Source organism: Diadema antillarum, unplaced genomic scaffold (genome assembly GCF_040938485.1).
Source record: "Diadema antillarum isolate AM-2024a unplaced genomic scaffold, OU_Dant_1.0 scf00000003, whole genome shotgun sequence".
Lineage (NCBI taxonomy): Eukaryota > Metazoa > Echinodermata > Echinoidea > Diadematoida > Diadematidae > Diadema > Diadema antillarum.
Genome location: NW_027270892.1, coordinates 2,508,858 through 2,523,854, shown reverse-complemented (window position 1 = coordinate 2,523,854; position 14,997 = coordinate 2,508,858). Strand labels below are relative to the sequence as shown.

At 40.7% G+C, this 14,997-nt stretch overlaps 1 protein-coding gene across 1 annotated transcript in view; it reads left to right on the top strand.

Annotated features, from left to right (window-relative positions):
- LOC139742205 (protocadherin Fat 1-like) overlaps positions 1–14,997 on the top strand; it is a 151,661-nt gene that overhangs the window by 65,411 nt on the left and 71,253 nt on the right. Inside the window, exon 3 of the mRNA XM_071652817.1 lies at positions 7,147–7,461. Within this exon, the coding sequence (XP_071508918.1) occupies positions 7,147–7,461 (315 nt within the window). The remainder of the gene's footprint in view (positions 1–7,146; positions 7,462–14,997) is intronic.

The following is a 14,997-nucleotide window of genomic DNA, read 5'->3' as shown; positions in this document are numbered from 1 at the left end:
TTTGAGGCCTTAAAATTTGATGCATTTTGAAGAGTCTGCCGAAGCTATTACACATCAGTGTTCAGTCATAGCTAGCCATTTAGATTCAGACAATATTGACAGCAGTTGCCCCACCCCCCCCCCCCCCACCCCAGTAATCAAAATACAGGAAGAAAGTTGAATGCTTCTGAACCTTGTCTGCTCCCTGTGAAATCGATTTGACATCCGAATACCGGGGAAATTTAGATGATGACTTTACTGAAAGCAAGGACAGTTTTTTTTTCCATTTCTGTCTTTTAGGAAGATTTTTCTCATTTTTCTTTCTCTCTCCTATGACTTCTCCTTCCCCCTCCCTCGCCTCCTCTCTCTCCATCCCTCTCTTTCTTTTCCACCTTTTAAGCCTCATTCCACCAGTCTCCTGTCAAACGAATTTGACTATCGACTCGTTCTCTGAATTGGGAGTGGATTGGCTGGTCTCGCTGGGGCGACGACTGGGAGCCAGATGTCTAGCTTCCTGGGCGGAGGGGGGTGGGCGAGACCAGTGCCATTACGCTCCGTCCAGGGTGCTCAGACACTGAGTCTGGGCAGATGTGGTGGGTGGATGGATGGGCGCTGGTAGATGGGCACGTGGGTAGTGGGCCTTAGCCATTAGAGAGCTCACATCTTTCCGGCTGTATCTGGTAATCCTTGCTTGTTTGAAAGATGCAGGTGCTCTGATTTGCGAACAAATTTGATTTCAGACGTACATTTACGTACATATTTTTGTTAGTGTGTGTGGGGGGCGGGAGAGAAATTTTTTGAGATGCGGACGCTAGATAATGCATAATGAATTGTGATTTTTAGTTGCGGGTAGAGCTGTCGTGTGCCCCAATTCACAGAGAGCTGAAAGTATTGAGGAAGATGGCAAAATGCGTGTCTGCATAAAGCTGTAATATACGGAGGCCTGGCCGTGGATCCTGCCCTGCTAACATGTGGCTATGATACATGGTCGATGCAGTGTTTTCTTTTACTATAGCGTACAGGGGATCATTCCTTAATGTTTCGCTGATGACTAATGGTGCATTACGCAGTGATTGTGATATGCATTCGTAAAGAAAGTCGTAGGCTCGCATTGTACAAGTTGCCACTGATTGTAATATTGGTATCAAAAGGGGCCAAAATTGTGGTAGTTTTAGGAGATGTTGTACACCAAAAATTGAGTGTAACATGAGAATTTCTTCTCGTCTCAAGCTAAACTGGATGATGGTTTTCATGTGTTGCTTTCATGGGATTCATCAGCCATTTTCACATAAAAAATAATCAACTTGGTGCTGTGCATGCCCTTTGTGTGTAGAAAACAAGTCAATCTCAAGATTGTAGAATCGTTACTTGATGGCATAAATCAAACAAAAGTTGAACAGTCTAAAAAATGTGTGTTAAATGATTGTAATCGTAAAGATGTTGATGATGGTGATGATGTAATAATAGTGATGATGATGATGGTGATGATGATGATGATGGTGATGATGACGATGATGGTGATGATGATGATGATGCTAAATTACTATGACCAGCCAGTAACGTGCAGGAATCACACCATATACACTGTATATGTATATCTCTCTCAGTCTTCCAGTTCTGTGATTGAGTTCAATTCAATTTGTTTCAATTTATTTGACCTGAATCATTCATTGATTAATGCAAAGTAATGATTATGAACAGTGTTGAATAACAATTTGATGTGATAATTGAATTGAAAATGTGCATGTTTTTACATGACAAAAAAAAGAGTAAATGATGGTCATGGACCCCAAGAAGCACAGCTTATAATTGGGGTCCATGAATACAATGATTTTCATATTACAATATGTTTTACTCACAAACAGATTTAAAAAACCAACCAAACAAACAAACAAACAAACGAAACTGTTTTATCCAATATCATAACCCCACTCACATGAGAGCTTGTAGTTATCAATTTTATTCAGTTTCCTCCCTTTCAACACGCTCAAATCTATAGGATTTTTTTCTCTTCATCAAAAGTAGGGCAGTAATACTCACATTTAATGCCAAATTAAAAATATATCTGTTAGAATTAGAAATATATATGTTGGGCTAATGATTGTACATGTTGTTACTGTAACTGGTCACTGTTATGAGAATTACTGGTATAAACTGGAAGGAGGGAGATCCTAAGCTAGTGAGAAATTCAAGGTCCCTTGTTGAGATTTTTATGAAAATTCATATCTGAATTTGTGAATGCAATTTGCTCAGAACCTTTAAATGAATGATGAGAGGATTTTGAAGAGTAATGCCAGAGAGAGAATTTATGATTTGTAAAGCTAGCCCACCCAACCACGGAATGAAAGATCCCCATCATTGTATGCACACTTTGAATGCCGCGACTTCCTTTCACGCCCCAACGTGTGATTCATAATTCTTGAGGAATTCCTGCAAGAACTAATGCAAACATTCGACCACAATGCCACCAGTGTAATTAAAACCAGCCCTGTGAAATCCCCTGGATACGCCTGATTCAATGTCTACCCCCACCCCCCAACGTCATTCCTCTCTTCACCCTTTCCTTTCTTTGACCTCTTGCCGGCCATTTGTTTCTCACAGATATGTCAATAAATGAGGCACTCGGTTGGGTGACGTAGATGCAAAAGAGCAGTGAGCATGAGATGTGCATTCAGATTTTTATCTTTAAAGAAAATCTGAGATTGTTGCATTCTCTTGTTCAGACTAAAAAAAAATGGCGACTGTGGCCTGACTAATCACAGAGAAGGGCAAACATAAGAGAGATTCTTACTAGAGCTAGATTGGGAGGGGGTGGAAAATGAGGGAATATGGCGCAACCAGTCTGTATATGTAGGAGAAGGTGCATGATGCTTTTGGAAAATTAAACACATGAAGAAGAAGTCTTAATGCCGAGATCACTGAACTGTTGTGAGGGAATTAGGAAGGAGGTACTAATGAGGTGGGGGTAACATCCATGGTGCCCTCCTAGAGGAACCGAAAGACATCCTTGGAAGGAGGTTGCGGAAGGGGGAGTGCTCCTGAGGCTGTGATTAACTCAGCAGAATTTCAGTCATTATCTGCTCCTAAATAAGTGTGTGTTGATTATTTAATGTCCTGTTGATAAAAATAGAACAGACCAATGTGTATTTAACTCAGCTGAGAGATAGATACATGTAGATGGCTAGAGATAGATAGATAGATAGATAGATAGATAGATAGATAGGTAGATAGATAGATAGATAGAGATGAATATATAGATAAATAGATAAATAGATAGAGAGAGAATAAGAGACTAAAAAGATGAGGATGACAAGAAAGGAAGAGGATAAGATCGCAAACATGAAGAAACTATGGGAAGATAGAGGGGTTGATGAAATAAAAATCAGAAGAAGCTATCATGAGCACATAAGATCTCGAGGCCCCTACACTACAGTGCAGCTGGAACTCTGTAGTAGTTACTGTAAGAGATGGATTGTTCTAAACCCATAAAGAGGAATGTATCCAACAATACCTTTACATTGGATGGAAAAGAAAAAGAGGTGCAGAAATGGTCATTACCACTTGGACATGGCAGCATCTCCTCAAGGCAGGAACTGGCAATGTTCAGTCCTGCATGCATCCTCTTGCAATGGACAAGGTCATTCCCCCTTCACCTCCCCATAGCATCACTGGCCCAAAAATACCTGGTTGCCTGTGCTCTGTGGCATGGGGGAGGCTGTTGTTGCCACCCCCCCCCCCCCCCCCCACACACACACACACACGTGCCTCATTTCTCACTTTACACTCCAGGACCCCTCCCCTTCGATTAGAATGTCATCTAAGGATAAACTGAGTCATGTAATATTAACGATATTGAGGCAGCTGTATCAAATGTGTTCGAGGAGCTTTTTCATTCACTACGCCAAAAGATGCTTGCAACTAACATTTGCTAGTGTCCCTCTATAGAAATCTTTCTGTATCCGAATTCCTCTAGCCTCCTCTTTCCCCTCCATCCCACTCACCCCCCCCCCCCCCCCTTCAAACTGCCCTACCATTCATGTATCATCATGCATTCATGAAGAGAGCCGGAGAATCACTTAGTGAATGGGGGAGAGAGTTGATGATGGTTAAATATAGCTCTCATCAAGTCATCCCCCAAGTGAGATTACTGGAATGAAAGAGGATGAGCTCTGCTCCGTCATCAGATGTAATGCCTTGATTGCCGCGACACAATTGTGTCCTTGTTATGTAGTTCACAGTGTCTTCAAAAACTTGACGTGGAATTGGATGTATGGGACCATGATGGGGCTAATTCTTTAAGCGTACCCTGATATAGGTATTCTTTTTTCCTCTTTTTGGGGGGCAAAATTCTTAGTGTTTGTTATTTCTAAAGCTCATGTCCTCTTCCAATGTATCCGCAAAAGTAATTTGAAGTCACTTTGAAAACTTTAGACAGTTTGGAATTCCTATTTTTATAACAAACAATGCTTTTAGGAAGATATAAGCGAGTTGCATAATGTCACGATCAAGCCTTTAACGATCAATTTCAGCCAAAGAGGATCTACATTTATTGAATTTGATGAACATGTGATAGTTGGTACAAAGCAGACTGATTGTTGAAAACCAGGTTATCTGTGCTAATCTCCTCCCATGTGAACAGAGCAGTTTATCCTGCTTCGCTATTTCAGTCCCGATATATCAAGCCATCTCAAGATACGGAGAGTGCTTGCCAAAGAGAAATGCCAGGTCCTTTTTGGAGGAAGAGAGCGAAAGTTCCTGAAGTGTTCTCTCTCTCTCTCTCTCTCCTTTCTCATCATTGAAATGGGAGTAGAGAATCAACACAAGTCAGTCAAAGTGTTGAACGTCTGATGTAGTGTGAATACAGAAATACTCAAGGTGCAGTAATTCGTGCTACCTTTACCAAATGCAAATCCTAAAACCTGCCAAAATATCTTCATGATTTTCTTCGTCAGCTTATGACTACAGTATTACAAGAGCTACACCTGTAAAACTGGAGTTTTTGCATTGGGGAAATTTTCATGCAACGTGAAACAAAAATAGAAGCCTACAAATTCATCTGCTTGTTATATGTAAAACTAGTTTAATATTGTGATTCCACAGAAATAAAAAGCACACAAAATTCATCTTACGTGGCCGAGCGTGAAAAGTTACTCACACGGAAATTTGCACTTTTACAGTAGTATGTGTTTGTGCGTTTGTCCTGGTATTCAGTTGAGCATGTGTATGTGTGCTAGTGGCTTTCGCTGAAGGCCATATGGATTGTTTGTGTACATGTATATCAGTACATTGATTTTTATACGTGGGAATGTCAAACTCTGTCTTGTGTGAATTGGATGAAAACGTACAAGTAAAGCAATTGGGCATCTCAAATTCAAGAATAAGCAAATATACTTTTGAGCTGCTCAGAGCCAAATTTAATTGAGCAAAAATGAAGAAGTTTACAGTATGCAGAAGATGTGATACACATTGAGAAATTGTTTGAATAGGATGAACTACTTCTAGTCAGCACCAATGCCACATGGGTTTCTCATTTCTTGGGGGGTTTATGTGCTAAAAACTATACACAGTAAACTAATTGCATTTCCACTCCGCTTTGATAGATAGGCTCGATGTTGTCACAGATGAATTTGATAGTTCCAAATTCTTTGCTCTAATTGACGTTGCCGCATTGTTGAAATCGACAGCACATCCTCGACACCGCAGGGGGAAATGGGGGTTAACGTGAAATACTCAACCAAGAGTGCAGTCGCGATGAAGTGTTACAAGAGCTCTGTTATTTCATTTGTTTAAAGGGGAAGGCTAGTAACTGATCAGTGGGAATCAGTGGAAATGCTGGGAGATGATTGTTCCAATCCTTATGGGATTCATTCAAGAGTTCATTGTATATCTATTGTTGTGTGAAAATGATTTGCTTCAGAACGGTCTCATATTCAAGTAATGTGCAGATTAATGCTCCGTCACTGACCAGGGACGCTAACCTGGAAGCATTAAACTGCACATTACTTGAATATGAGACCATTCTGAAGCAAATCATTTTCGCACAACAATAGATATACAATGAACTCTTGAATGAATCCCATAAGGATTGGAACAATCATCTCCCAGCATTTCCACTGATTCCCACTGATCAGTTACTAGCCTTCCCCTTTAAAGTGGAAGTGATAGCAGTGTTCATGTAGCTGAGTAATTATGACTTGGTATTATCTAGCGAAGCAAATGCTTTAACCCTGGCTCATCATGTAGACTAGAGCTGTGAGGATCGGAATCCCTGCACTGTGAGAAAAGAGGTAGACGTGCATTAGGGTGTAACAGGGGTCATGTATTTCCTTTTGTGATCTGTTTTGAAACATTTCCATTTATTCTCTTGTATATCCTTTTGCACTTTTTTAAAGTGATACACAACTTAGTGTGTACATTTGACAGAAAAGACAAAAACATCCTTTACACATAATTTGACAAATCTGTCTGTCACACTGGTTACCAGTATAGTTTATGTTATATATTTCATGTTTCAATTCCCACCCCAGAAGACATTGACCTCAAGTTTACCCACAATCCCCTTCCCGCAATGACCTCGACTGCAGTCACCAGTGGACGAAGGGAATTCTTGACCTCAAATCTCAATAACCTGACAAGTCTCTTTGTAGTACCTGGCATCATAACCCAATTTGCATCTTTGTATGAAATCTAAAGCTCCTTGCCACTATTAAAAGGGATGATGTCAGTTTGAATGAAAATTTCCTGGTGATGCTGTTAATCGCCTGACGTCCAGAAATTCCTCACCCTCTTGTATCACATTTTATTCCAAAAGGATGTCATCATTGGTCATTATCACTTGGGTTGGTACAGGACCCCGCTTCTGTGATATATGCATTTAATCATTTAACCAGGGGAAAAAGGTGAAACCCTGACATCACTCCATTTTCTTGTATCCAGAAAGAAGCGTCCTGGTACATGCATGATAGTTTTATTTTTCCTATATTACAGTACCATGTGTTTGATAGTGGTTGTGCCTCTTTGAGGCCAAATCTATCCAGATGATTGATATTACTCTCATAACCACAGGTCAGAGACATCTGTCCCGTTTGCACATTCTGCCTTTGAACCTCTGAATGCTGGTATAAAACAGTGCGTTAAAGAATGCTTCCAATTTTCTCGTTCTCTCAGGAGTGATCCGTACCACGGAGGAACTGGACCGGGAGAGCATCCCCTACTACTGGCTGACCGTCTACGCTCAGGACCGCGGCGCCATCCCGCTCCACTCCGTAGTCCAGGTCTTCATCGAGGTCCTGGACATCAATGACAACCCCCCGCTGCCCACCCTGCCCGTCTTCCGGGCCAGTATCCCGGAGAACAGCCCCATGGGCGTTTCCGTGGTTACCATCGAGGCGGTGGACCCGGACATCTCCTCGCAGGGTAACCTGACGTTTGCGATCAAGACCAGGTCGGCGCGCAAATACTTTGCCATTGATGAGAGAACAGGTATGTGTACGTACATATAGTAGGTCTTTGTCGCTGTGCAGTCTTTTCTCATACATCCCAGTGCTTGCTAATGAAACATGTTTGTTGTTGTTATTGCTCATTTCATGATTATACAGCTGTGTCATCATATGTTTTGATTATTTGTAAATTTGATATAAATGATAGTTCAGCCATAGAATATCATTGAATATCGGTCAAATTCTGAGCATAAAAGAAGAGGGTAAATTCGAGATGTCTTTGATTCCCCCTTTTTTTTTCCTATGAAAAATTTGGGTGTTCTGTTCAGTGTTTAAACGTGGATCTGGGTTCCTTTATCTTTGACCAATTACTCTAATTTTCAATTTGTATGTTTGGGGTCATCTTTGGATTGTGGGGGGATAGGATGGGAGATGGTGAGCGAAAGTAAAAAAAATATATATATATATATATATATATTACATAATGGTTATGAACACTACTATTGAAATACAATAGTTGTGGCCAGATAGATACTCTAACTGGTTGACAAATTGCCCTTTAATGATGTAAATGAGCACTGATTTTTCATTGTCTTAGTATTAGCCATGAAAAAAAAAATCCTGGGTGTACATATCCGGGCTGGACTCAGAAGATGACTACTACTCTCAGGGTTATTACTGCCTGTTTGAACACAGGTCTGCTAGAGAACTGTTATACTGTATCTGTCATTTTTATGTTAAAAACCAAAAGTGACAGAGCAGTATCTTTGGTGGTAGATTTTGCAGCTCCATAGTTTTAAAAAAATGTATTCTGTGAGAGGATGTGCTGACAGGGCACCTCATTTATGTGGTGGGGGGGGGGGGGGAGGGAGAAATCAGGAGTAGATCCCAAAATCTGTCTGCAAAACGCTCTACGTGCAATTCACGGTAGTCAGTGCAACCAAACTCATTCAGTACCCCTGAATAGGACAGGAAGTTTCTATTGAGCAAGGTTACTCAAATGTAGAGACAGGGCAGTATCAAGAATGGCTGTCGTTTCCATTTGCATTTTTTCCCATATTCTTCATTGTTCCATTTTGTTCTCTGCTTATCTGTCCTATATATCTCTTTAGATCTCTCCTTCTGTCCTCATGCTTTTTTTTTCTTGGTAACTCTTTTTTTTTTAATCCACTGTTATCGTACTCTTATGTTAAAGGGATGGTTGGGTTTTGGTTGAGATCGGGCTTCAGGTTTCCTACTTTTTTGTGAGTTAATGAGAAACTTCTTAGGAAATATGAAAGGGCATACAATTCTAAGAGAAATTCAAAGGTGTTTTTTTTTGTGGATAAAAATTGGGTTTGAAATTGCTGAGATATCCAAAAACAAAAAGGCCCTAATTAAAGGTGGGTCCCACCTTGAGGACCTCTTTGTTTTACTTTGTTTTTTGGATATCTCAGCCATTTCAAAACTGATTTTCATCAAATAAACTGTGAATTCCTCTTAGCATTGTATGCTCTTTAATATTTCATAAGAGGTTTCTAATTATCTTGCAAGGAGTTAGAATCTGAATCCCCATCTCAACTAAAGCTATAACATCCCTTTAATCTTGCATCTCTTGGCTTTCTATGTGATGATCTACCTTCATCCATCATGATATTAGTCTATCTACTTTTGCTGTTGTTTCCTTGTGTGTGCTGTTTTATATTCATCGTGATAGTTTGTAGAGCATAGTATGGGCTTAAATAATTTTGCCTTTGCTGTGATCTGTTCACTTGTTTCTTTGCTGGTACAGCACTGCATAAGCTTGATATCATGAAAGCATCCCAAGGAGATTCTTGATTGGAAATATTTGTTATACAAGAGTACATACCTTTCCTTCTTTTTCTTTTTGTAAACTTAGGTGATTAAAAAAAAAGAAATCAGCCCTCCCCTCCTGTAAATCAAATGACATGTAATTCACACAATTTATATTCAAATTGGCGATTTGCCCTGTCGAGTTGTTTTTAGTGTAAACATTACCCCTAGCATTGAATAATTGGTGCTGATTTTAATATGTTGATGAAGGGCAATTTGTCAATCAGTTGCAACGCAATTTGAAGGTTGAAAAGACTGGCAATTTATGCTTTTGTCAATGGCAGAGAACACCGTCAATAAAGGACAAACTCATTGTTTTTCAGCCCAAATTCAATGTGCGTTTACTTTTAGTTTGATCATTTCATTGAAAGGCTGTATATTGTGAAAAGAATAGTTTTATTTCAGGTCTTGAATATTTGATTTTTGAGTGTATAGCAATGCAGAAAAAAAGGAGAATGAGAAAAAAATACAGAAAAACAAAATGTTAGTGGCAAGGAACAGATGCACTTGTGCGGCGCAATATCAGTGCCTTTTTCATTTTGTAGGCTGCTACACCTATTTCGGATGTATGAATATATAGGCACAGCACTGCAACGGAGAAACAAAGGCTTGTGCCTTTCTCACCAGTAATGATTTTTCATAGCCGGTGTGAATGTGTTGGGAGAAGAAAGAGCTGTATTGATCATTCTCGTGGCGAAAGGCAAAATCGTCAAACCACCGTAGGATAGCAGGGTGCGATGTGACCTTGCGTCCCTGAAAGGTGTCCTGATGCCAGTGGGACTGCGATCTATATCGAGGGGATTAGAAGAAAAAGAAAATAAAAGCAGAGCAAAATACATCTGTGAGGGCGAGATTCATGGTAGATGAGAAAGGTCCTATCAGCTGAAAATGTTTTGTGTTTTCTCAGTTCCATTGGCCCTGAAAGGAAATTAAACAATGCATGGGGCATAGTAGGAGGTCCCGGTATAGCAAACATTGTTGTGTATTTTTCCGGGGGACGGACGGATGCGACGTACTGCAAGAAGTAGGGAAATAGAACATGCGTGGTGACTGGACATAAGATGTATTGCTCGAAAAACATTTGCATTGGTACTTCTCTTTCAGTGCAAACTGTGTTTTGACCCCCCTCCCCTCTTTCTCCATGTCATCAGAGACTCCAACCCGAAGCACCTTCTGATCGGGAGATTCTCCCGCCTGAAACCCCTAGCAAACGGGAGACTCCAAGTTTATGTGTGCGAAGTGCGAAGTTCCTAGGGTTACAGATGCTCTCTGGTGCTATCTAAGGCTTATTTTTGCAACATACGATAGCAATAAGTAAGAAATCCTTTCCAACGGGAGACATTGAGCCAGGGCGGGAGAAATTAAATCTCACACGGGAGAACGGGAGATTTTGCAAAATTGGGTTTTCGGCGGAAGATCTCCCGTCAAAAACGGGAGAGTTGGAGTCTCTGTGTCATTATGAGATTTAGTTTTTGATCACTCCTATGGACACCTACACCCACAGTCCAAATTTCATTTGAACGTGTGCCCAAACATGTTCCTTTACCTTGTTGAACTCTTTCAACAAGTGCTGTTTACGACTGGCCCAGAAAGAACCGAAACCCTTGACAAGCTTTGGATTAAACTCTTGACAATCCCTACGAATGCAAAGACTGGCATACCACTCCCGTACATGAATTAGAAGGATTCATAATCTGGTCATTTATGCATTTTTTTTTTTCTCTTCAGTCTCCCCACAGCCCCCCTCCCCCATGACCCCATCTCCCCCCCCCCCCCCACCTTCCCTCTTTTGATATTGGTTTTCATCAGGCAGGATTATACTGTTCTATGGGTTCAGGTTGTCTGGTCGGTCTGCACATATGTAAGCTTATTACGGAGATGAGAAGAGAAAAGCTTGCTCCCGAGACTCATTATCCAAATCTACTTGAAGGAGAAGGGGGGTCGCCCACAAAAAAAAAATCGGAATTTGGTCGATAATTGGCCGAAGAAGAGAAACTGGGGCGCATGTGTTGCCTCGTGTTACACACACACCAAAAAAAAAAAGGAATAATAAAAGAAAGAAAGACAGTGAGGAAGACACGATTCGGAAGAAGCTCCCTGATTGTGCTATTCTGTATCTCTCAGCATGCTTGACATGCATTGGCAGTGTTTTAGTCTTCACTGCAGTCTGCCGGGAAATAAAATGGTCTCAAACCATTTGCCCTGTGTCCTTGTTAATGAGGTTATGAGACCACAATATGATTCAAGGTACTTGCAAAGGAGTTCTTTCTTCTATTTTTTGTATGCAAATCCACAGTTGATGGCGTCATATTCATCCTGTAGTCGCAAGTTTTCTCCTTGAAAGCTCAACAAGAACCAGAATGTATTGCTATATGTGTTGGACAGTGGTTGGAAATGGATTAGAAGTCATAGAAGTGAAGCCAAGGGTCTAGTTGTAGTAGACTACCTCCCCTTCATCCTCTTCATGTGGTCTGCAGTAGAGTGTAACACCATAGGATGACCGGAGCTGAAAGGCACTAGTTGTGGCTGAATCAATACCGTCCCCAAATCTTCTTGTTTATTGCCTCATCGTACATATCGCGTAACAACGAGGGCAGCACACCGTATTCACACTCTACTTCTCCTCCCCATGACGTGTGAGTTTGAATGCCTGTGGTTACCTTTTGTCGATGCTTCTCGGGAGGGAGAGAGAGAATCGCTAAAATACTTAACTTCACGAATCCTTTCACTGTCTTGTCTGGGCTTTTCATTTTCCCTCTGCTTTTGGGAATAAATCCCTCTAAGAACATGTGTCCATATCCTCAGATGGCTGAAAAGGCTGGATTTCCAAATCCCCTCTCAAATCCATTGATGCTGTCATGTATTCTCCTGCTGTCCCATTCTTTCGGTCCCCTTAATCTGTTGTTGTCTTGTTATCATCATCAAAGCATGACCCTGTTTTCCAGTTCTGGTATTACTCCTTTACCCCACTGCCTTTTTACCAATGCATGTTTATATCACTGCACCTGCCTAGCTGTTGGATGTATTTTACCGCCTTCATTCGTCATCTGACGGGTCAATAACCTGATGGAAACCTTTCTTGTCTCCCTCAATGCACCCTACCCTGATCCACGGCCCCCCCCCCCACCTCCACTAAACAAGTAAACAAAGAAACAAACAAATACTGTATACATCTTATATTCAGCAATCAGGACTTCCTGACACTTTCGCAAGTGGTTAAATTTGCGCTTGTGGAGTACCGCCTAATGTCCCATTCGTGTCAGAATCAGAGTTGATATTTTTTGCATTTTGTAAAATTCATGAAGAACATGAGACTCGCCAAATGTGCAAAAATAGATTCAACTGTGTACCTTGCAAAACAGTCAGCATCGTACCTTCTCGTGAATCCCTGCCTGTAAGTGAGCAGTAATCATCATCAACCTACATGCCTATGTGTATTGTCAAAGTATCCATGATACTCTGTGATAGCAGCAGCCCTATAAGGGTTAAATCTTGCCGATTCACAACTTTCATCTATGGATGCAAAGTAGACATGGAGGGGAAACATTATTTTTGTTTTTTTAGTTTTTTTGCTCCATTTCTGCAGGCCTTGCAGAAAACATTTGCATTAACCACATCGCAAAGGAGATTGCCGCCTGCAGAATCAATTTTTATTGAATTCTGCAATGTGAGTTGGATGATATTTTTGCAGAGATGAAAATACATGGCACTTAGCTGCAAACGGGAGACGGGAAGTTTCATGGAGAATTAAGTATGTTCTGGGTTACGTTTGTGTGTTGCAAACCTTGAAGTGTGTTTTTCAAGTGCAACGCCACGTGTGCACGTGTTTGTTTGTGCATTATGTTTAGTTTGCAGAATTGGAAGTATAGAAAAGAAGAGAAAATTCACAGAAATGAACTGTAGTGTTGTTGAGTGATTCGGCAAGTAAGCCGTTATGTGGATTTCTCATAATAAGATGGTATTATATTCTCTGATTTCTCAATCATGTTGACTGCAAATAGGCGTGCCTGTCAGTCAGTTGAATTGGCATAGATATTTGTATCTAACAATGCTCTGCATAAATTTGGCCAGTTTTAAGCTTACTTCTAGCATTGGTTGTAGGTGGCATGAATCCACCCAAATTTAGGACCAAACCCTATTGTTTCTCTACAATTCCATTTCTAAATGCCAGTGCTGAGCATTTCATGATACGTATATGTAATTATACCTTGCATATTTTTATCGATCAATTTACTACGTGCTATAAATTCTTTTGTCAATTCTATTTTTAGTGATTGATACTGGCAAGATTTCTCTGGACAGTAGGCCTTTTTCAGGCAGGCAAAACATGTAGTTCCATTGTTAGATGCAGCTCGTCAAATGCCCCCCAATTTCTTGCCATTTCACAATCGTGGCCACTACAATGCAGTGACACCCAAGTAACCTCTTAACATGATGTCACCACATCACCACATATGTTAAAGGGATGGTACAGTATTGGTGAGATGAGAATTGGGCTTTTAACTTTTTGTGAGATAAAAAGAAAACACTTATGATATAGTACAGAGCATACCATTTTAAGAGGAATTCAAAGTTTATTCGATGAAAATCGGGTTTGGAATGACTGAAACATCCAAAAACAAAGTAAATCAAAGCAACCGTAATAAAGTGTGGGTCCCACACTTATCAGAATCGCTCTTTCTTGGATATCTCCGCCATTTCAAAACCAATTTTCATCAAATAAACGTTGAATTCCTCATAGAATTACATGCTCTTTCACATTTAGAAGAAGTTTCTCATTATCCCACCCAAAAAATGTTAGAAACCTGAAATTTGGTCTCAACCAAAACTATACGATCCCTTTAAACCAACAAAGAAACAGAAAATGTAAATTGAGGAAGTATCTAGAATGGAGTAGGATGTGGAGATACCACTAATCCAATGTGAAAGCACCTAGTGTGGTAAACCACAGCGAATGAGGAGGCATGCTAAGCCCCCAAAAGTTTTCACTCATCTGCCCTTCCTCCCCTCCGCCCCTTCCTTTTTCTTAATAGGGAAGACATGTAAGGCTGCCCTCTAGAGAAGGAATGTATCGCAATAGAATCACTGTCTCAAGATTTTGAAGAAAACATGATTTCATTGTTCGTAATGTTGTGAGAAGCTGTCCTCGAGTCCCTGCATGATTTGCTGATTTATCCATTTTTTTTTTTTTTGGGGGGGGGGGGGGGAGAGGGGGGGGGGGGTAAGATGTCTTTTAAACCACTCAGCTTAACCTCACTCTTGGATTTTCAGTCCGTACAGGAGTGTTTTTCCATGAGGGGACAATTCATATTTGCTGAGGCTGATTAGCGGGAAGAAGATTGCCTGCCAGGAGTACACTGTACCTCTAGCATAATGCACATGTAGTGCTACCCTCTGCACCTAATCTGACTAATCCATAGAGGGGGGGGGGGGGGGGCATCTTAGATGGGCCATCACTTCTTAATGGAATCAATTAGTGCCTGACTGAAGGCTGCCATGTCTTATTTGATTTTCTCACTCTCTGCAATGTTCACCAGAAAAAAAAAAAATATGAAGAAAATGTTACAAGAAATCTAGCTACTGTAGCATCTCTTATGCAATGCTAGCAGAAGAGGAGAACCCTGTTATATTTGTCGTAGACAATAAATATATGGGCCCATGCAATATGCACAGTGATAGTGTGCATCGTATGAAGTATGAAGGAACTGTTGCAATTATTAGCTGCATTCACATGCACTGAAAATTA